Source organism: Rhinatrema bivittatum, chromosome 6 (assembly GCF_901001135.1).
Source record: "Rhinatrema bivittatum chromosome 6, aRhiBiv1.1, whole genome shotgun sequence".
In the NCBI taxonomy this organism is placed as follows: Eukaryota; Metazoa; Chordata; class Amphibia; order Gymnophiona; family Rhinatrematidae; genus Rhinatrema; species Rhinatrema bivittatum.
Window position 1 is genome coordinate 5,999,620 of NC_042620.1, and position 23,427 is coordinate 6,023,046.

General features: G+C 48.3%; 1 protein-coding gene across 2 annotated transcripts in view; it reads left to right on the forward strand.

The window, feature by feature from the left end:
* Nucleotides 1-4,253: 4,253 nt before the first annotated feature.
* The window catches only part of LOC115093364 (rac GTPase-activating protein 1-like), a gene marked incomplete at its 5' end in the record, with an annotated part of 97,334 nt that continues 78,160 nt past the window's right edge, over nt 4,254-23,427 (forward strand). For both annotated transcript variants that reach the window (XM_029605006.1, XM_029605007.1), the window contains 3 exon segments: nt 4,254-4,307; nt 14,350-14,433; nt 22,975-23,104. In XM_029605006.1, coding sequence (XP_029460866.1) covers nt 4,254-4,307; nt 14,350-14,433; nt 22,975-23,104 — 268 coding nt within the window.

A 23,427-nucleotide genomic window follows, 5' to 3' on the forward strand; every position in this document is an offset into this window, starting at 1 on the left:
TAAGCACAGAGGATCCTTAGCTTGAGGGAGTGAGGGTAAAGCCTGGGATAAGCAGAGGATCCTTAGCTTGGGGAGTGAGGGGTAAAGCCCGGGATAAGCACAGAGGATCCTTAGCTGTGAGGGATGAGAGGTAAAGCCTGGGATAAGCACAGAGGATCCTTAGCTGTGAGGGAGTGAGAGGTAAAGCCCGGGATAAGCACAGAGGATCCTTAGCTGTGAGGGAGTGAGGGGTAAAGCCTGGGATAAGCACAGAGGATCCTTAGCTGTGAGGGAGTGAGAGGTAAAGCCTGGGATAAGCACAGAGGATCCTTAGCTGTGGGGGAGTGAGGGGTAAAGCCTGGGATAAGCACAGAGGATCCTTAGCTGTGAGGGAGTGAGGGATAAAGCCTGGGATAAGCACAGAGGATCCTTAGCTGTGAGGGAGTGAGGGGTAAAGCCTGGGATAAGCACAGAGGATCCTTAGCTGTGAGGGAGGTGAGGGGGTAAAGCCTGGGATAAGCACAGAGGATCCTTAGCTGTGAGGGAGTGAGGGGTAAAGCCTGGGATAAGCACAGAGGATCCTTAGCTGTGAGGGAGTGAGAGGTAAAGCCTGGGATAAGCACAGAGGATCCTTAGCTGTGAGGGAGTGAGGGGTAAAGCCTTGGGATAAGCACAGAGGATCCTTAGCTGTGAGGGAGTGAGGGAATAAAGCCTGGGATAAGCACAGAGGATCCTTAGCTGTGATGGAGTGAGAGGTAAGCCTGGGAGAAGCACAGAGGATCCTTAGCTGTGGAGGGAGTGAGGGGTAAAGCTTGGGATAAGCACAGAGGATCCTTAGCTGTGGGGGAGTGAGGGGTAAAGCCTGGGATAAGCACAGAGGATCCTTAGCTGTGGGGGAGTGAGGGGTAAAGCCTGGGATAAGCACAGAGGATCCTTAGCTGTGGGGGAGTGAGAGGTAAAGCCTGGGATAAGCACAGAGGATCTTTAGCTGTGAGTGAGTGAGAGGTAAAGCCTGGGATAAGCACAGAGGATCCTTGGCAGTGAGGGAGTGAGGGGTAAAGCCTGGGATAAGCACAGAGGATCCTTAGCTGTGAGTGAGTGAGAGGTAAAGCCTGGGATAAGCACAGAGGATCCTTAGCTGTGGGGGAGTGAGAGGTAAAGCCTGGGATAAGCACAGAGGATCCTTAGCTGTGGGGGAGTGAGAGGTAAAGCCTGGGATAAGAGCAGAGGATCCTTAGCTGTGAGGGAGTGAGAGGTAAAGCCTGGGATAAGCACAGAGGATCCTTAGCTGTGAGGGAGTGAGGGGTAAAGCCCGGGATAAGCACAGAGGATCCTTAGCTGTGGGGGAGTGAGAGGTAAAGCCTGGGATAAGCACAGAGGATCCTTAGCTGTGAGTGAGTGAGAGGTAAAGCCCCGGGATAAGCACAGAGGATCCTTGGCAGTGAGGGAGTGAGGGGTAAAGCCTGGGATAAGCACAGAGGATCCTTGGCAGTGAGGGAGTGAGAGGTAAAGCCTGGGATAAGCACAGAGGATCCTTGGCAGTGAGGGAGTGAGAGGTAAAGCCTGGGATAAGCACAGAGGATCCTTGGCAGTGAGGGAGTGAGAGGTAAAGCCTGGGATAAGCACAGAGGATCCTTAGCTGTGGAGGAGTGAGGGGTAAAGCCTGGGATAAGCACAGAGATCCTTAGCTTGTGAGGGAGTGAGGGGTAAAGCCTGGGATAAGCACAGAGGATCCTTAGCTGTGAGGTGAGTGGGGGGTAAAGCCTGGGATAAGCACAGAGGATCCTTAGCTGTGGGGGAGTGAGGGGTAAAGCCTGGGATAAGCACAGAGGATCCTTAGGCTGTGGGGGGAGTTGAGAGTAAAGCCTGGGATAAGCACAGAGGATCCTTGCAGTGAGGGAGTGAGAGGTAAAGCCTGGGATAAGCACAGAGGATCCTTAGCTGTGGGGGAGTGAGAGGTAAAGCCTGGGATAAGCACAGAGGATCCTTAGCTGTGAGGGGAGTGAGGGTAAAGCCTGGGAGAAGCACAGAGGATCCTTAGCTGTGAGGGAGTGAGGGGGTAAGCCTGGGATAAGCACAGAGGATCCTTAGCTGTGAGGGAGTGAGAGGTAAAGCCTGGGATAAGCACAGAGGATCCTTAGCTGTGAGGGGAGTGAGAGGTAAAGCCTGGGATAAGCACAGAGGATCCTTAGCTGTGAGGGAGTGAGGGGTAAAGCCTGGGATAAGCACAGAGGATCCTTAGCTGTGAGGGGAGTGAGGGGTAAAGCCTGGGATAAGCACAGAGGATCCTTAGCTGTGAGGGAGTGAGAGGTAAAGCCTGGGATAAGCACAGAGGATCCTTAGCTGTGAGGGAGTGAGGGTAAAGCCTGGGATACAGCACAGAGGATCCTTAGCTGTGAGGGAGTGAGGGGTAAAGCCCGGGATAAGCATCAGAGGATCCTTAGCTGTGAGGGAGTGAGGGTAAAGCCTGGGATAAGCACAGAGGATCCTTAGCTGTGAGGGAGTGAGGGGTTAAAGCCCGGGATAAGCACAGAGGATCCTTAGCTGTGGGGGAGTGAGGGGTAAAGCCTGGGATAAGCACAGAGGATCCTTAGCTGTGAGGGAGTGAGGGGTAAAGCCTGGGATAAGCACAGAGGATCCTTAGCTGTGAGGGAGTGAGGGGTAAAGCCTGGGATAAGCACAGAGGATCCTTAGCTGTGAGGGAGTGAGAGGTAAAGCCTGGGGATAAGCACAGAGGATCCTTAGCTGTGGGGGAGTGAGAGGTAAAGCCTGGGATAAGCACAGAGGATCCTTAGCTGTGAGGGAGTGAGGGGTAAAGCCTGGGATAAGCACAGAGGATCCTTAGCTGTGGGGGAGTGAGAGGTAAAGCCTGGGATAAGCACAGAGGATCCTTAGCTGTGAGGGAGTGAGGGGTAAAGCCTGGGATAAGCACAGAGGATCCTTAGCTGTGGAGGAGTGAGAGGTAAAGCCTGGGATAAGCACAGAGGATCCTTAGCTGTGAGGGAGTGAGGGGTAAAGCCTGGGAGAAGCACAGGGATCCTTAGCTGTGAGGGAGTGAGGGGTAAAGCCTGGGATAAGCACAGAGGATCCTTAGCTGTGAGGGAGGTGAGGGGTAAAGCCTGGGATAAGCACAGAGGATCCTTAGCTGTGGGGAGTGAGAGGTAAAGCCTGGGATAAGCACAGAGGATCCTTAGCTGTGGGGGAGTGAGAGGTAAAGCCTGGGATAAGCACAGAGATCCTTAGCTGTGAGGGAGTGAGGGGTAAAGCCTGGGATAAGCACAGAGGATCCTTAGCATGTGAGGGAGTGAGAGGTAAAGCCTGGGATAAGCACAGAGGATCCTTAGCTGTGAGGGAGTGAGGGGTAAAGCCTGGGATAAGCACAGAGGATCCTTAGCTGTGAGGGAGTGAGGGGTAAAGCCTGGGATAAGCACAGAGGATTCCTTAGCTGTGGGGAGTGAGGAGGTAAAGCCCGGATAAGCACAGAGGATCCTTAGCTGTGGGGGGAGTGAGGGGTTAAAGCCCGGGATAAGCACAGAGGATCCTTAGCTGTGGGGGAGTGAGAGGTAAAAGCCTGGGATAAGCACAGAGGATCCTTAGCTTTGGGGTAGTGAGGGGTAAAGCCTGGGATAAGCACAGAGGATCCTTAGCTTGGGGGAGTGAGGGGTAAAGCCTGGGATAAGCACAGAGGATCCTTAGCTGTGGGGAGTGAGGGGTAAAGCCTGGGATAAGCACAGAGGATCCTTAGCTGTGGGGGAGTGAGGGGTAAAGCCTGGGATAAGCACAGAGGATCCTTAGCTGTGGGGGAGTGAGGGGTAAAGCCTGGGATAAGCACAGAGGATCCTTAGCTGTGGGGGAGTGCGGGGTAAAGCCTGGGATAAGCACAGAGGATCCTTAGCTGTGAGGGAGTGAGAGGTAAAGCCTGGGATAAGCACAGAGGATCCTTAGCTTTGGGGGAGTGAGGGGTAAAGCCTGGGATAAGCACAGAGGATCCTTAGCTTTGGGGGAGTGAGGGGTAAAGCCTGGGATAAGCACAGAGGATCCTTAGCTGTGGGGGAGGGAGGGGTAAAGCCTGGGATAAGCACAGAGGATCCTTAGCTGTGAGGGAGTGAGGGGTAAAGCCTGGGATAAGCACAGAGGATCCTTAGCTGTGGGGGAGTGAGGGGTAAAGCCTGGGATAAGCACAGAGGATCCTTGGCAGTGAGAAGTAGCACAGCAGATGAGGTCTCATGGTCTGTGAGAGAGATGAGTGATCTGTAACCTGTGCTTTTTCTCAGGAGCTGGACCTCACCATTGTGAAGCCTGCGAGACCGAGGCCTGCAGAGAGACGGGTAGGCAGTTTCTCCTCGGGGTGCTAGGGGATAGCTTGGGTGTCCAGTTTTATGCAACTGGCTCTTTATAAAGTGTGCAGGGCCTCGTCCTATGCCCTAGGCGAGGCCACAACTTCAGGCTCAGATCTAGGCCCGATGCAGTTGTTTAAAATGAATAAAGTTCGTTTCATTTGGGAGGGGGTGGGCCCAGATTCGTTCTGAGGCCCCCCCCCCCCCCCCCGAATAAAAGGAATTATCCTTATTGTGTGTTGCATTTTCATTTTAAACGACTGCAAATCCATAATGGTTTATGGACTCTTCCTTCAGGAACTTATGCAAACCCATCTACACTAACAGCTTTCACCACATCCTCTGGCAGCAAACAATCAAAAGAAAAAACCCCAAACCTCCAATTTTGTAAATCTGCTCCTGTTTGGTTTTGTAACAAGACCTGTGGTCCCTCAATGCTCAGCCCATGAGAGGAGATACTGAGATCATGGGAGCAGTAGGTAGAAGGAAAAGGCTACAAGTGGCCACAATGGTGCGGTCCAGGATGGAGGTCAGAGAAGCGCCCTGCAGTGAGAAGGTGGTCGGCTCCCTCTCTCCGCAGGGGAGGAAGGGATGCTCTCGTCTGCAGTAGGGATGGAGGGCCAGGCAGTGAAGCCTCTGGTAGTTGTGAAACGGTTTTTCCTGAGGGATCCAGGGTGGAGAATCGCTCAGTCTGGAAGGGGAGAGAAGATCCTGATCAGAGTTAGTGTAGGAACAGCTATCCATGCGGGTGTAGTGACGTAACTGTCGGGTGCCTGTCGTGGGGCCAGCGGGGTTTAAAAGGAAGAGAGTTGCCCATCTGATGATCTCACAGGAGAAAGTCATGTGGTGGAGAAACAGATACCAGTGACGGGGTCCTTGGAAGGCAGGGAGCCCAGCGTCTGTCCAAGGGATCTTTAAATGCCAGGAAAGGTCAGGAGGGTGCCCAGGAAAGCCGGATGAACTGGCCATGCTGTGCCGCGATGTCAGATGGTGCCATGAGGACCTAGCTCTCTAGCTCGGAGCCGTTACTACTGATCATGAGCCCTCAGTCGATTGCAGAGCTTGGCATTAGTGAGGTGATCGACCTTCTCCATGGAGGCGGGTGGGTAATGAGCATGGATAATTCGTCCTGCTGTCTGTAGAGCCCCTGTTTATCGTAAGCAAACTTGCTTTTTCTGTTGACAAGCGGGGCCAAGTTATCCATGATGTGTGGGGAGTCGCACGCTGAGGGTTGCGATGTGGAGCTCTTGGTGAATAAAGCAGCCTGGCTCGCCCGCGGTGAGTGGACTACTGGGGGACTAGGCCCTACAAACCACTTGTCCAGGTTTACCATCGATTCGGGATGCAGTGGGACGTGAAAGTGCATACAGATGGCCAAGCTGCAGCTTTGCAGATGTCTGAAACGGAGACGGCTCTTAGAAAGCAAATGAAAAAACCCCATAGTCCAGCCAGCACACAGCAGTGCTTAGTACCGTCTGCTAGCCAGAAGGGCAAGGAACAATTGGCAACTGCTAGTCCCCGCGCACTGGGATCGTAGGCTATAAACAGTGGAGAAGCCTGATGATGCAGTTAAGGGTTTTTTTTTTTCCCCTCCAGCAATAAGCTGCGGTTCTCTTACAGTCTCTAGCAAGTGAAGGGCCTTCTCTCCTCTAGGCATGACGCTTGATTCTGGTGAAAAACAAAGACCACCTTTGGGAAAATTCAGGAAGATTGCTGTGCTCTGTTACAGAACTGTAGATGCAACCTCTTCTGGCCAGAGACTGGGAGCACAGACTGCCAGGAGGCCCAACCCAGCACCTGACATTCAGATCCCAGGACACAGGAGGCTTTGAAAGTAGAGGCTTATGTGCCTCAGCCCTCCATAAAGACGGATACCTCGGAATGAAATGACTTGTGTGTTTGTCTTATTTTATATTGGAAGAGGTAAGTAGTGCATGCAGATGCCCTTCCGTTCCAATCTCCCTCTCCTGTTGGGGAGACGGTGAATAAATACCGAGGCAGATCCTTGGGAGAATAAGCAAAGGGGATCAGAGCGCCCACCTGGCCCCAGGATGAAGACCTATTCCATTTCAACCTGTGTGACCTTCAGACGCAAGACTTCCTGGCTGAAAAGTGCTGCCCTCGGCCGGAACAGAATTGGGAGGCAGAAGTGAGGTCAGACAGGCAAGGTCAAGGCAGGCTGAGGTCAGGGGAGACCGAATTCAATCACAGGCAGCAGACAAGGCAGTGTCAGACGTCAGAGCAGGTAACAGGTGAAAGGCAGCAAAATATGTTCTCCTGTGCTACCAGTGAGGACTTGACTCCCAGAGGATATGGAAGATAGAAACCACCCCCTGACTGAGTCCTGCTAAGATGAGGGAAAGCCTTGCCCAATCCTAGGGTACTTTCATGAACCTACGTTGCCCACCGTGGGGTGTTACGCAGTGGTTGGCATCCTGTATTGCATGGTCCCTGGTGGCCTGATCACCTAACCTATCCCGCAGCTTCTCTTATAGGCCCAGCCCCAGGATTTCCTGTGGGTGGGCCAGGATGACATCATCACGACTCTCCTATAAAAGGAAGTGCAGGCCTCGCCTGAGGAACAGACTCTGGCTCCATGTGCTTCTGTGCGTTGCTGATCTATTTGCTGCCTGTTACCTGGCCTGACGTCTGACACTGCCTTGTCTGCTGCCTGTCACAACTCGTTGCTTCCCTCTTGACTGTGATTGAATTCAGTCTACCCTGACCTCAGCCTGCCTCCTGCTGTTGTACAAACTCTGCCTGTCTCACCTCCCTTCTGCCTCCCAATTCTGTTCTGGTGGTTTGGTCCTGACTTTCAGCTGCTGTGAGCCCACCTTTCAGTCTGTGATGACTAGCCACAGCCGTGGGAACACGTTCAAGCAGGTCTGCTTCTCTCTTTTTATCCAGGAAACTATCACAGCAGACCTGGATTGCTGTGAAGGACGGAGCAAAATTGTTAAATTTCCTTGTTTGTTTCCAATGCAACAAGTCTGAGGATGACTGGACCATCTGTTAGGTTGGAAGACCCTGTGGAGGTGGTCCACTAATGAGTTGGAGACTTGGGATCATTTCCCTGAAGGGGGAGACCTTTTTCCCAGGCTGCAGAGATTTCCTGGCAGACAACTGCAGATCCTGTGCTTCCTTACCTGTTTACATATCCTACTACTTGATTGGTAGGATCAAACATCTCATTCCTTGCATGAGATGAGGGAATGCTCAGTGCAACCCTGAATGGCTTGCAGCTCCAAGAGGCTTGACTGGGAAAAAAACGTTCTGTTACCGACTATGGTCTCTGAGGCAGGAAGAACTAGCGACACCTGATGAGGAAAAAAACTTAGAACGCATTCCCAAAACTAATGAAAGCATGTCTTCATCACTGAGGAAACACAAGCATGAAAAGGTTTGATGTAGATGAATCCAATGAGAGGAGAAGTCCTACCGGAAAGTTCTCTGGTTTAGATGTACAAGGGAACTACGTGCCTGTTACCATGAGACCAAAACAAGAATTATCAACCGGCAGTGGTCTGGCCTAACCGCAGCAAGATCTGGACCAGTACCCAAGGCAGAAAACCCTTTCTGATGGAAGAATGTAACCTCTGCCACCAAATCTATCAATTCCCTGAAGCAATAATGTTTTCAAGGGCTGAGTCCAGGACCCTTGCTTGAGGCTGTCTTGTCATCCATTCTAGGTGTGGAAAGATGCAGATTCCCTGGCGGCACAAATGTGCTGCCAGAGGGAGGATGCCATCGGATCTGTAGCAACCATCCAGTTCTCTGATCTGAAAAAGGACACGCTGACATGGAGGGCATTCATCTTTTAACTCCTTCCTGCTGATTAACCTTTGTATATCCCAGAGAGGTCTCAAGGGGTTTGAGCTCTTAGAGATGGAAAGAACAGTGGGAAGAGGACCCCTTGCTATGCTGCTTGGGAGGAACAGACTCTTATCGCCTGTTGAAGGAATGACAGCACATGGAGATGAAGTTGGGACAATCAAGGGGGCTCGAACTGAAGACCAGACAATGGTGTCCCTCTGGGAGAAGGGAGAAGTGTGAACAGTGGTCACGCTCCACAACCTTGAGGATCCAATAGTCCCTGGTGAGGAACAGCTGAAAAACTCCTCTACCAGTGGAGATGGATGTGCTTCGAGACCCATCAACATAGTGACATATGCTACTCTTCAATCTCGCAAAAAGAATATTAAGAACATAAGAGATGCTATACTAGGTCAGACCAAGGGTCCTTCAAGCTCAGTATCCTGTTTCCAACAGTGGCTAATTCAAGTCACAGTTTATGGACTTCTGTTCTAGGAGCTTAGCAAAACCTTTTTTAAACCCAGCTAAACCAACTGCCATAACCACATCCTCTGGCAATGACTTCCAGAGCTGCTTTATGCATTGAGAGAAAATAATGTATCTGACTTGTTTTAAATAAGCTACTTGCTAATTTTATGGAGTGCCCCCTAGTCCTTCTGTTTTCCGAAAGAGTAAATAACCAATTCAAACTTAACCCATTCTAGTCCACTCCAAGTTTTTATAGACCTCTATCATATCCCCCCTCAGTCGTCTCTTCTCCAAGGTGAATAGCCCTAACTTCCTTAGCCTTCCCCTATTTTGATCGCCCTTCTGTGCACTTTCTCCAGTGCAGCTCTATCCTTTTTAAGATGAGGTGACCAGAAGTGCACACAGTACTCTAGATGCAGTCACCATGAAGCGATACAGAGGCATTATGATAGTCTCTTTTTTATTATTCATTCCTTTCCTTTCTAATAAATCCTAACATTGTTTATTCTTTTGATCACTTCCACCACACACTGAGCCAAGGATTTCAAAGTATTGTCCACGATGTCCTTTTTCCTGCTAATATGAAACCTAACACTGTGTAACTGCAGTGTGAGTTACTTTTCTCCATACGTCTCATTTTGCATTTGTCCCCATTAAATTTCAGCTGTCATTTGGATGCCCAGTCTTCAAGTCTCACAAAGTCCTGCAATTTCTCAAAGTGGCTTGTGATTTTTACTACATGGAATAATTTTGTCTGCAAATTTTGATCACCTCATGCATCATTTCTTCTACCAGTTCATTTATTAAAGCACAACTCCCAGTACAAAACCCGAGGCACTCCACTGTTTACCTTTTTCAACTGTGAAAAATAATCATTTAATTCAGTTTCCTGTCTTTTTAACCAGTTTGTAATCCATGAAATGCTTAGAGAAATCAGAGACACTAACCAATTCGGCAGTGCAATAATAATCTGAGATTTCAATTATCCCAATATTGACTGGGTAAATGTAACATCAGGACTTGCTAGAGACAAAGTTCCTGGATGTAATAAATGACTGCTTCATGGAGCAATTGGTTCAGGCGGGAGCTATTTTAGATTTAATTCTTAGTGGAACGCAGGATTTGGTGAGAGAGGGTAACTGTGGGGCCATTTGGCAACAGTGATCATAACATGATCAAATTTAAACTAATAACTGGAAGGGGGACAATAAGTAAATCTATAGCTCAAAAGGGAAACTTTGATTAAAATGAGGAAAATAGAAAAAAACTGAAAGGTACAGCTGGAAAGGTTAAGTGTTCAACAGGCATGGGCATTGTTTAAAAATACAATCCTAGAGGTGCAGTCCATATGTATTCCACACATGAAGGAAGGCAAAACGATTACTGTTATGGTTAAAAGGTGAAAGAGGCTATTTTAGCCAAAAAAAATCCTTCAGAAATTGGAAGAAGGATCCATCGGAAGAAAATAGGATAAAACATAAGCATTGTCAAGTTAAGTGTAAAACATTGATAAGAGAGGCGAAGAGAGAATTTGAAATGAAGTTGGCCATAGAGGCAAAAACTCATAATAAAAACTTTTAAAAATATATCTGAAGCAAACCTGTGAGGAAGTCGGTTGGACCATTAGATGACGAGGGGTTAAAGGGGCTCTTAGGGAAGATAAGGCCATTGCAGAAAGACTAAATGAATTCTTTGCCTCCGTGTTTACTAATGAGGATGTTGGGGAGATACCAGTTCCATAGATGGTTTTCAGGGGTGATGAATCAGACGAACTGAACGAAAACACTGTGAACCTGGAAGATGTAGTAGGCCAGATCGACAAACTAAAGAGTAGCAAATCACCTGGACTGTATGGTGTGCATCCTAGGGTACTGAAGGAACTAAAAAATGAAATTTCTGATCTATTAGTTAAAATTTGTAACCTATCATTAAAATCATCCATTGTACCTGAAGACTGGAGGGTGGCCAATGTAACCTCAATATTTAAAAAAGACTCCGGAGCAATTTGGGTAACTATAGACCAGTGAGCCTGACTTCATTGCCGGGAAAAATAGTGGAAACTATTCTCAAGATCAAAATCGCAGAGCTTTTAGAAAGACATGGTTTAATGGAAAACAGTCAACATGGATTTACCCAAGGGAAGTCTTGCCTAACAAATCTGCTTCATTTTTTTGAAGGGGTTATTAAACATGTGGATAAAGGTGAACAGGTAGATATAGTATACTTGGATTTTCAGAAGGCGTTTGACAAAGTTCCTCATGAGAGGCTTCTAGGAAAAGTAAAAAGTCATGGGATAGGTGGTGATGTCCTTTCGTGGATTGCAAACTGGCTAAAAGACAGGAAACAGAGAGTAGGATTAAATGGACAATTTTCTCAGTGGAAGGGAGTGGGCAGTGGAGTGCCTCAGGGATCTGTATTGGGACCCTTACTGTTCAATATATTTATAAATGATCTGGAAAGAAATACGACGAGTGAGATAATCAAATTTGCGGATGATACAAAATTATTCAGAGTAGTTAAATCCCAAGCAGATTGTGATAAATTGCAGGAGGACCTTTCAAGACTGGAAGATTGGGCATCCAAATGGCAGATGAAATTTATCCCTCTGCGCATTTATCACTTACCAGAGAGAGGGCCTTCTCTATCGCTGGTCCCACCCTCTGGAACTCCCTTCCCACCTTCCTCCGCCTAGAGCCATCCCTACACAAATTCAAGAAAGGAGTCAAGACATGGCTCTTCCGACAGGCCTACTCCGAGGCAAACCAAACATAAACTACCTCCCTTACTCAGTTCCACTACTCGACCTCCTTTCCCTTTTGCCCCCTCCCCCTAAATACTTTATATTTAAGAGAACAACCATCTAAATGATAAAACATTGCCGGTCTTTTATAGTACCATGTTAGTACTACATAAGTTGATTGTAACTGTATATATTTTCAATTGTATATAGTTCCTCTATTTGTTTTATTTTTCTCAATCTTTACTGCCTTTTCCATCTCCTCCCTGTCCCCTTCCTCTCCCCCTTTCCTCGTCTCGCCTTTTCCCCCTCCCCCTCTCTTGTTTTATTGTAATTTTCCTCCTTTCAGTTCACTGTAAACCGGCATGATGTGCTTCACGAATGTCGGTAAATAAAAGTTCATAAATAAAATAAATAAATAAATAATGTGGATAAGTGCAAGGTGATGCATATAGGGAAAAATAACCCATGCTATAATTACACAATGTTGGGTTCCATATTAGGTGCTACAACCCAAGAAAGAGATCTAGGCGTCATAGTGGATAGCACATTGAAATCGTCGGCTCAGTGTGCTGCGGCAGTCAAAAAAGCAAACAGAATATTAGGAATTATTAGGAAGGGAATGGTTAATAGAACGGAAAATGTCATAATGCCTCTGTATCGCTCCATGGTGAGACCGCACCTTGAATACTGTGTACAATTCTGGTCGCTGCATCTCAAAAAAGATATAATTGTGATGGAGAAGGTACAGAGAAGGGCAACCAAAATGATAAAGGGGATGGAACAGCTCCCCTATGAGGAAAGACTAAAGAGGTTAGGACTTTTCAGCTTGGAGAAGAGACGGCTGAGGGGGGATATGATAGAGGTCTTTAAGATCATGAGAGGTCTTGAACGAGTAGATGTGACTCGGTTATTTTCACTTTCGAATAATAGAAGGACTAGGGGGCTCTCCATGAAGTTAGCAAGTAGCACATTTAAAACTAATCGGAGAAAATTCTTTTTCACTCAACGCACAACAAAGCTCTGGAATTTGTTGCCAGAGGATGTGGTTAGTGCAGTTAGTGTAGCTGGGTTCAAAAAAGGTTTGGGTAAGTTCTTGGAGGAGAAGTCCATTACCTGCTGCTATTCAAGTTGACTTAGAGAATAACCACTGCTATTACTAGCATCAAACTTAGTGTTTGGGTAATTGCCAGGTTCTTGTGGCCTGGATTGGCCTCTGTTGGAAACAGGATGCTGGGCTTGATGGACCCTTGGTCTGACCCAGTATGGCAATTCGTTTCTTACCAATGAGCATGATGACATAAAATTAGATATCTAGTACACTTAATAAGCAGTAGGTACAATAGAAAGATTTCTCAAAGGAGCTGAATGTCAAATATATCCATATTAGTTCAGTTTCCCCAAAAAACATTCACTGCTTATAATGATAGAAAAAGACACCCAATAGTTAACAGGAAGGAATCGCCGATGCGTGGACCCGTTGTGTGATGACCAGAAAAGCAGCATGAGCAGCAAGCGCCGTCTTAACTGTTTCACCCCTTAAGCAGCCTCGCCATACGGAGATGGTGCTTGTGGGCGCTTACGCTGAGTTTCTGCTGATAACCGGTCCACACACCAGCGATTCCTCGCTGTTTAACTTCTCTGGGGAAAAAGCTCCCTGAAGATGCTTGCTTGCTTTTTGGTGAAACATGTTCGGCGTAATGTTGGTCTACGACACCGGAAGGTCCCCCAACCTGGGCAACCCCAGACAGAGTTCCCCATGCCCTGTATCCAGGGTTACACCAGGCTTCCTACAAATTAGTTTTTCAAAAACCCAAATTATCCTGCAATAGAAATCCTAGGCAGCAGGGAAGATAACCCAGCCTAAGTCACAGTGCCCGCTGCAGGGTTTGCTGGAGTCCCTGCACCATGCCCAGAAATGTGAAATACTCCACAAATAACCGGCCCTGCCCGCAGAGCCCCCAGGAGAGAGCTGCTAGGATCTCCCCCGGCTCGCTGTCCTTTACTGCGCCATGCCACGCTCTAGAACAAGGCCACGGAACCGCAGAGTCCGTGGCCTTGTTCTAGAGCGTGGTATGGCGCGCGTTGGCAGACTCGTATTTATTATAAAACTTTTTTGTATTCCGTGGTATCCGCAGGGTTCAGTGCGGATTTGAGGCTTTTGGGCCAGGACACCTGCGACCTTCAGTCCTGCTTGCTTTCTCTCTTCTGCGATCGCGTTTGGGGCAGAAGAACGTGACTCCAGCGGCCCCTGAAGGATCAGCATAGGTTTTGGGAAGCCTCTTGTTGTTGTGATGTTTCCAGGGAGGAGAGGCTGGGCCGGGTCAGGACCGGGGGCTGCCGCTCTCTGTTTTGCATTGCAGCCTTACTCACTCAGTAAAAAGCTGAATGCGTTGCAGGGGGATCTGAGGGAGGGGAACGCGTGGAAGGCTCTGTTTTTTTTTTTTGTTTTTTTTTAGAAAGATGCTTAATTGTTTAGTTGCTTTTCTCTGTTAATTGTTGTGACTGCTTGTGTAATGGGGCACGTTTCCTAAACACTGATTCAATCTGCACCGAGCCACGTTCTTTGGAGGCTGCGACATGAAAGGAGGCTGGAGGCCATGGCAGGTGCTGCGGCACGGCTTTTAATAATTCAGTCAGCCCGGGCTGCCCGTGCCCGGCCCCCTCTTAAATCACGCTGATCAAACATGCACTGTATGAATGTGTAAATGAACAGCAATAAATCTCCATCGCTCCCCGCGCGCGCGCTCGCTCGCTCAGTTCTGTTATATTAATGACCAGCCCGGGACAGGGACTCCATCTATCAGCAGGCAAAACCCCAAATCGATAGAAACGGCATCGTCGTGCACGGAGGCTGCGGGGAGGGGAGGGACCTCCGCCCCCTGCCCAGCGCTGGCTTGGGGGGATGGTGCCTGTCGGGACGTCTGGGAAGGGGGGCGAGGTGGGGAACGATGCTCTGGGTTTTAGGGGCTGGGCAGCACCTCTGACTCTGTGTTTTGTGTTTGTTTTCTTCAGCATTGGTCCCTGGCTCCTCTTGTTGGACCTCCGGTACCTGCGAAACGTACCAAGACAAACGCTGTCGCCGCAGCAGCCGAGCCGGTGAGTGTGGGCAGGGGCTGGCGCCAGGGCACCACTTCTGGCGTGGAGAGAGGGGTGCGGGAGAGGTGGCCCTCTGCCGCAGGGCTGAGGCTCGGCACTTCTGCTGCACGCAACCTCGAAACAGCGCTGGCCTTTCTCAGCCAGACCCCTCCCCGGCAAAATCCTGCAGGCCCGGAAAGAGCCGGGGGTCTCTGTTTCCAGAAGGTGCAGCTTCTGCTGCTGCTGCTGTGGTCCTGAGAAAGGTGGCAGGCCACAGGAAGGGCCACGGAAAGGACCACGCGCAGGTGAGAGCGTGAGCTGGTAGAAAGGCCCCGAGGGGTCAGGATGCCTTCTAAAGCCTCTGAAACACAGGAGCGCTTCCCACTGCAAGGAGTTTAACAGGAGGTGGGGCGGCGAGCTGTTACACAGAGGGTGACGGGCTAGGAAAGCAGGATGTGCTCGGCATGGGGAGAGAGAGCTGTTACACAGAGGGTGACGGGCTAGGAAAGCAGGATGTGCTCGGGATGGGGAGAGAGAGCTGTTACACAGAGGGTGACGGGCTAGGGAAGCAGGATGTGCTCAGGATGGGGGGAGAGAGAGAGCCAGGGAGACTCTGCTTCCATGAAAACATCCACCTGGCCCTCTTGCGCCATCTCCTGTCTGCTGAAGGAAGTGCCTGTTTACGATCCATTTTTATTACAATCTTGGTAATACTGAGGGATGACGTTTTGCAGGTGGCTTAGAGTTCAAGATTTCCTGTTCTACCCCCATTGCAATCTTCTAGAACGTAAAACTTTGTTCTCGAGATGAATACAGCAGCGCTGCAGCCTCGTCCTGCTCTGGACGATGGATAGGAAGGGCTGCGGCTCTTATTTAAACTCCCACCTGCCGTGATGAGGAGGATACGATAACCCCCTCGATCTCTCACGCCTTCTTCCCTTGGCCCATCGGTAACGCATGGCATTGGGGTAAGACTGGAGGGCCCTTATCCAGGCTCCTTCCCTCCTCTATCTCTGGCTTCACCTGCACTTCTTCCGTGTCTGACCCAGGACCTCTTGGGTTGTTACTGCATCTTGGCCTTGCCTCCATCCTCTGGGTAGATCTGTTTCCTGGCTCTAAGCCTCACATGGCCTCTTGCGGATGATAAACGTTTCTGACTTGGGTCTTTGCAGCTTTTGAGGTATCTGACTATTTCCATGCCTGTTTAGGTCCTGGGATTTTGATGTCGGATCTGCACCATTTTGCTAGCTCTGCTCCTTATTTCTCTTCCGAGCTATGGCCTCCAGCACGAGCCAGGTCAGGCCTTACCAGTTCCTTGTACAGAGCTGGCTATACCTTTCCCCTCTGTCACGGTTTTTACAACCTGGACATCATCAGAGAACTGCTCTAAGATCTGTCTCCAGTGTTGGGGAAGCAAGGGGATAACCGGGCAGATGATAAGCAATTGTTCCACCCTTCTCACCCTTTCCTTCCTCTCTGGGGAGATGATGAACAGAGACATTTCCATACTTATTTTTTTATTTATTTTATTTATTTAGAGTTTTTATATACCGGCAATCATGAAAACATATCTTGCTGGTTTACATAGAACGGGGGTGCAATAAATACAAAAAAATGATAATAAATACATGGAACTAGAACTGTGGTGACAGAAGGTACAGTTACATTTAACAAGGGAAGCCGAACTTGGAAGGAAGAAGAGAGGAGAGACTAGTTAACAAAATACAATATAAATGTAGTATAGAATAAATATTAAATACAAACGGCAAGGTGTTTTATGAGTCATTGGATTGTGTCATTAGGTTGTGTCCGGAAAAGCTTGCTTGAATAACCAAGTCTTAAGTTTTTTCCTAAATGTTGGGAGGCATGGCTCCTGTCTGAGGTCTGTAGGAATGGAATTCCACAGTAGAGGGCCAGCTGTGGAGGTGGCGCGATCTCTTAGGGTGATGTGTTTGGTCGTTTTCGCTGGGGGAACTAGTAGGGAGCCTCTATAAGCATCTCTGGTAGGTCTAGTAGAATTATGTAATTGGAGAGGGAATTGGAGATCGAGAGTGGTGAGTTGATGTATAGTTTTATAGATGATGGTTAAGGCCTTATACATGATGCGGAAGTATATGGGTAACCAATGTAGCTCTTTCAAGACGGGGGAGATGTGGTCTCTTTTCCTTGTGCCTGTCAGAATACGGGCTGCTGAATTTTGCACCATCTGGAGTGGTTTGGAGTAGGATGAAGGTAGACCTAGCAATAGGGAATTGCAGTAGTCCAGTTTCGAGAAAATGACTGCTTGGATGATCGTTCTGAAATCGTGAGCGTGGAAAAGAGGTCTTATCCTTTTTAGGACCTGGAGTTTATAGAAGCAGTCTTTAGTTGTTTTATTGATGTGTGCCTTGAAGTTTAGCCGGTTATCTATTATCACTCCTAGGTCTCTGGTTTGTGTGGTAAGAAGATTGGAAGGAAGAGTACTGTTGTTTGTGTTTTCAGGCGAGATGAGTAGGATCTCAGTCTTGGAGGAATTTAAGATGAGGTGTAGGCTGTTGAGTAGTTGTTTGATTTTTTGGTGGCATGATTCCCAGTAGTCAAGAGCATTAGAGTAAGTGTCTTTTAATAGGGATGATGATTTGAATATCATCTGCGTATAGGAAAAACTTTAGATTGAGGTCAGTGAGAAGTTGGCATAGAGGAAGAAGGTAAATATTGAATAGAGTCGGGGATAGTGAAGAACCTTGTGGGACTCCTATAGCAGAGTCAAATCTTGAGGATTCCTTGTTTTGGAGTTTAACTTTGTAACCTCTATTGTTGAGAAAGGTTTTAAACCAGGAGAAGACGGTGCCGCTGATTCCTATGGATGACAATAGGTTTAGGAGGATGGCATGGTTGACCGTATCAAACGCTGCGGATAGGTCTAGCAAGATTAGTAGGAACGAGTTTCCTTTGTCAAGGCCCAATAGTATATGGTCTGTCAAAGAGATGAGGAGAGATTCTGTGCCTCGATTTTTTCGAAATCCGTGTTGTGGGGCGAAGAGGAGATTGTTGTCTTCTATGTAGTTTGAGAGTTGAGTGTTAACAAGTTTTTCCATGATCTTGGCGATGAATGGGAGGTTAGCTATGGGGCGGAAGTTGATGGGGTCCTTTGGGTCAAGGTTGGGTTTCTTTAGGAGAGGTGAGATTGAGGCCATTTTGAGATCGTCTGGGAAGGATCCTTGGGCTAGAGAGCATCCCTTAAATGAGCTCCTGCTCCTATTCCAGGGTTTGCCTTCCTCGTTGGCTCGTACTTATCCCATCTTATTCCCAGGCTTTGTAATAATCCAGAGAATCGCCAGAACCAGTGAGGCTGCTGTGTGAAATACTTGTACAGGCCACGGGTGACGTTACCACCATAACCATGGCCGCTCCAAGCAGGTCACCTGAAGCCTTCTGCAGCCGTACTGATGCTCTCTTTCTTAGTCATGTGAAATTTTATTGAAGCCAAACTCTACCTCCTCTCCCACCACCCCCAGTCTACCCTGACTACTGCTTTGTGTCTGTCCCAAGCTTGTTTAACGTCTCTCGTGTGTTTGGCACCTCCTATGTTAGTGCCTCTTCCAGGGATCCACCAGTCCCTCTGTAAACAAAGCTTGCTTTCTGTAAATGGTGGTTGCCGTAGATAGCAAGGTTGAATCATCCATGATATGTGGGTTATGTCATCTGGAGCTAGAAGACCATTTAGCCCCTCTGTCCATGTGTGTGGGTGTTGCTGCGTGAACCGCCTCAACTGTTTCTAGAGCTTATTCTATTCAGGTATTCAACTTTCCGGGGAGGCAGGCGGATATTTAGCATGGCTGATATGGAGTCTGAGAGTCTAAAGCCTACTGATGTGCAGCCTTGCTGAATGCACATTTGGTGTCTGCTCTGCCCAGGATGTAGGATCGTAAGACACAAAGAGCTGTGAAGTTTGACGATGTGGCAGAGTTCATATTCTGTATTAGAACATAAGAACATGCCATACTGGGTCAGACCAAGGGTCCATCAAGCCCAGCATCCTGTTTCCAACAGAGGCCAAACCAGGCCATAAGAACCTGGCAAGTACCCAAAAACTAAGTCTATTCCATGTAACCATTGCTAATGGCAGTGGCTATTCTCTAAGTGAACTTAATAGCAGGTAATGGACTTCTCCTCCAAGAACTTATCCAATCCTTTTTTAAACACAGCTATACTAACTGCACTAACCACATCCTCTGGCAACAAATTCCAGAGTTTAATTGTGCGTTGAGTGAAAAAGAACTTTCTCTGATTAGTTTTAAATGTGCCCCATGCTAACTTCATGGAGTGCCCCCTAGTCTTTCTATTATCCGAAAGAGTAAATAACCAATTCACATCTACCCGTTCTAGACCTCTCATGATCTTAAACACCTCTATCATATCCCCCCTCAGTCGTCTCTTCTCCAAGCTGAAAAGTCCTAACCTCTTTAGTCTTTCCTCATAGGGGAGTTGTTCCATTCCCCTTATCATTTTGGTAGCCCTTCTCTGTACCTTCTCCATCACAATTATATCTTTTTTGAGATGCGGCGACCAGAACTGTACACAGTATTCAAGGTGCGGTCTCACCATGGAGCGATACAGAGGCATTATGACATTTTCCGTTTTATTCACCATTCCCCTCCTAATAATTCCCAACATTCTGTTTGCTTTTTTGACTGCCGCAGCACACTGAGCTGACGATTTCAATGTGTTATCCACTATGACACCTAGATCTCTTTCTTGGGTTGTAGCACCTAATATGGAACCCAACATTGTGTAATTATAGCATGGGTTATTTTTCCCTATATGCATCACCTTGCACTTATCCTCATTAAATTTCATCTGCCATTTGGATGCCCAATTTTCCAGTCTCACAAGGTCTTCCTGCAATTTATCACAATCTGCTTGTGATTTAACTACTCTGAACAATTTTGTGTCATCTGCAAATTTGATTATCTCACTCGTCGTATTTCTTTCCAGATCATTTATAAATATATTGAACAGTAAGGGTCCCAATACAGATCCCTGAGGCACTCCACTGTCCACTCCCTTCCACTGAGAAAATTGCCATTTAATCCTACTCTCTGTTTCCTGTCTTTTAGCCAGTTTGCAATCCACGAAAGGACATCGCCACCTATCCCATGACTTTTTACTTTTCCTAGAAGCCTCTCATGAGGAACTTTATCAAACGCCTTCTGAAAATCCAAATACACTACATCTACCGGTTCACCTTTATCCACATGTTTATTAACTCCTTCAAAAAAGTGAAGCAGATTTGTGAGGCAAGACTTGCCCTGGGTAAAGCCATGCTGACTTTGTTCCATTAAACCATGTCTTTCTATATGTTCTGTGATTTTGATGTTTAGAACACTTTCCACTATTTTTCCTGGCACTGAAGTCAGGCTAACCGGTCTGTAGTTTCCCCGGATCGTCCCTGGAGCCCTTTTTAAATATTGGGGTTACATTTGCTCTCCTCCAGTCTTCAGGTACAATGGATGATTTTAATGATAAGTTACAAATTTTTACTAATAGGTCTGAAATTTCATTTTTTAGTTCCTTCAGAACTCTGGGGTGTATACCATCCGGTCCAGGTGATTTACTACTCTTCAGTTTGTCAATCAGGCCTACCACATCTTCTAGGTTCACCGTGATTTGGTTCAGTCCATCTGAATCATTACCCATGAAAACCTTCTCCATTACGGGTACGTCCCCAACATCCTCTTCAGTAAACACCGAAGCAAAGAAATCATTTAATCTTTCCGCGATGGCCTTATCTTCTCTAAGTGCCCCTTTAACCCCTCGATCATCTAACGGTCCAACTGACTCCCTCACAGGCTTTCTGCTTCGGATATATTTAAAAAAGTTTTTACTGTGAGTTTTTGCCTCTACAGCCAACTTCTTTTCAAATTCTCTCTTAGCCTGTCTTATCAATGTCTTACATTTAACTTGCCAATGTTTATGCTTTATCCTATTTTCTTCTGTTGGATCCTTCTTCCAATTTTTGAATGAAGATCTTTTGGCTAAAATAGCTTCTTTCACCTCCCCTTTTAACCATGCCGGTAATCGTTTTGCCTTCTTTCCACCTTTCTTAATGTGTGGAATACATCTGGACTGTGCTTCTAGAATGGTATTTTTTAACAATGACCACGCTTCTTGGACATTTTTTACTTTTGTAGCTGCTCCTTTCAGTTTTTTTCTAACAATTTTTCTCATTTTATCAAAGTTTCCCTTTTGAAAGTTTAGCACGAGAGCCGTGGATTTGCACATTGTTCCTCTTCCAGTCATTAAATCAAATTTGATCATATTATGATCACTATTGCCAAGCGGCCCCACCACCGTTACCTCTCTCACCAAGCCCACACACACACACACACACTCCCAGCACCCTCACACAAGCACGCTGCCTCTCTCACACGCACACACACTCACACGCGCACACACACTCCCAGCACTCTCTCACGCACGCACACACACTCCCAGCACACTCTCACACACGCATGCACACACACTCCCAGCACTCTCACACACACACATGCACGCGCGCTCTCTCTCTCTCCGTTCTTTTGCAGGGGCAGGTGGGGTGAGGCAAACACCACATTGGCTTTCTGAGAGGGGCATTTTTTGCAGTCTCAAAATTCTGCCGCCTGAAATAGCCACCTCACCCTGCCTCATTATATAATTGTCCCTGCCATTTGTCTGGTTGAGTGTGAATTTAGCTGGACAAATGCCACAGAATATCGGCCTCTGATTCCCCCCTTCCGGAGACCCTGGATACTGCCTCCAGAGAGGATTCCCAGCCAGGGAGGGTTCCTTGAGACCCTGGATACTGCCTCCAGAGAGGATTCCCAGCCAGTGAGGGTTCCTCGAGACCCTGGATACTGCCTCCAGAGAGGATTCCCAGCCAGGGAGGGTTCCTCGAGACCCTGGATACTGCCTCCAGAGAGGATTCCCAGCCAGGGAGGGTTCCTTGAGACCCTGGATACTGCCTCCAGAGAGGATTCCCAGCCAGTGGGGGTTCCTTGAGACCCTGGATACTGCCTCCAGAGAGGATTCCCAGCCAGTGGGGGTTCCTTGAGACCCTGGATACTGCCTCCAGAGAGGATTCCCAGCCAGTGGGTGTTCCTTGAGACCCTGGATACTGCCTCCAGAGAGGATTCCCAGCCAGTGAGGGTTCCTTGAGACCCTGGATACTGCCTCCAGAGAGGATTCCCAGCCAGGGTGGGTTCCTTGAGACCCTGGATACTGCCTCCAGAGAGGATTCCCAGCCAGGGAGGGTTCCTTGAGTTCTTAGGCCCCTGGCTATGGCTTTGGTTGCAGGTCCTGTATCATTTTAGCTTTTCTGACCCACTTCTGGCCTCTCTCAATGTCCTTGCAGTGGTGCAGGCTCCAGAACCGAGCACGAGACTCAAGGTGACCTCTGCGAGGGACATGTAGCCTCCTCCTTCCCGAGCATGCGGTCAGCTTTCCCTGCTGCTTTATTACTCTCTGGCTTCCTTCAGCTCCTCGGGGAGGTTTACTGCCAGATCTTTCTCCTCCTCCTTACCGATATTTTCATTAGAAGTTTTAACACCTACACACTTAGAAAAATTTGTTTACAAAGGGAACAAATTTAATCAATACAGCATTTACAAGCAGAGCCAAATCCTTAGCTGGGAGCATTGAAAGCATACTAATCCCCAATCATAAATAGCACCAGGCTAGGCCTAATGGACGTTACCCCGCACTCTCTGCGCCTCAGAAAGGTGCACAGGCCGCAGTCTCCGCCACGAAGAGGGACGCTGTTTTATTCCCTCAGTGTGGTTTGGGTACGAGTTTCCACAGAAGCGTGGCTGCCTCTTCTCGTGCTATTGAGCATATTTTTCACGGTTCTGCTGCCTCAGACTGAATGTGAGTGTTGCTGGCTCTGGGATGGTCGCGGGAGGGGAATATTTGTGGTTGCTGCAGAGGTTGTGTCGTGGCCTGACTCCAGGCTCAGAAGGCTTAACTTGGAAGCTGCCTCAGAGGAACGAATGCTTGAGGAAGACCTGGTAGTGAGAAGCGCTAAGATGGTAGACGTTTGTATACAGAAAGGGGGGTGGGATCCTGGCATGGCCTCCCGGGGGAGGTGGAGACAGAGAGGACATTGGACTTCAGGAAGGCCTGGAAGAGCATAGCCCAGATTCTCTAGTTGTGGAAGCAAAAAGCCGGCGATGGACTGCATCCATGGCATTGCACTAGGAAGAGAATTAGGCAGAGCACGTGGACCATAAAGTTCTTCTCTGCCGTCAGTCTGCTTTTTCCTCCCCAATGCTTTTTCTGCTTTCGTCGCTGGTTCCTGCCTCCGCCTGCTCCTGTGGGCACTCGGTGCCTTTTATGCACAGGTAACGGATGCTGCTATTACTGAGGGTGTTCTTTTAATGGTCAGAGTAGTTGGAAAGGTGACGTGAGAGAGTAGATAAGCAGCATATACTGCATGTCGGTTGCCACTGCGGCTGACGGAGGGTCCTGGGCTGGATGAGAACACCTTGCTCGTTGCGCACACTCCTCCCTCCTTACAGACTTGTTCATTTTTTTTTTTGTTTGCAGATAAATGAGCCCGTGGTGACCCAAAGTATCAAGATGATTCCTGACAGCGGGGGTCCAATCCAGGCAGCGTCAACTATTGAAGCTCTCCCACGCAGGCGCTCCCACCGCAGCCGGCTCTCCCTGCTGACAGGTCTCCCTTTCTCTCTCCTTCCTGCTGCAGCTGACTCTCTCTCTCCACGCTGACTGGCTCCCTGCTGACAGGTCTCCCTTTCTCTCTCCCCTTCCTGCTACAGCTGACTCTCTCTCTCCACGCTGACTGGCTCCCTGCTGACAGGTCTCCCTTTCTCTCTCTCCTTCCTGCTGCAGCTGACTCTCTCTCTCCACGCTGACTGGCTCCCTGCTGACAGGTCTCCCTTTCTCTCTCTCCTTCCTGCTGCAGCTGACTCTCTCTCTCCACGCTGACTGGCTCCCTGCTGACAGGTCTCCCTTTCTCTCTCCCCTTCCTGCTGCAGC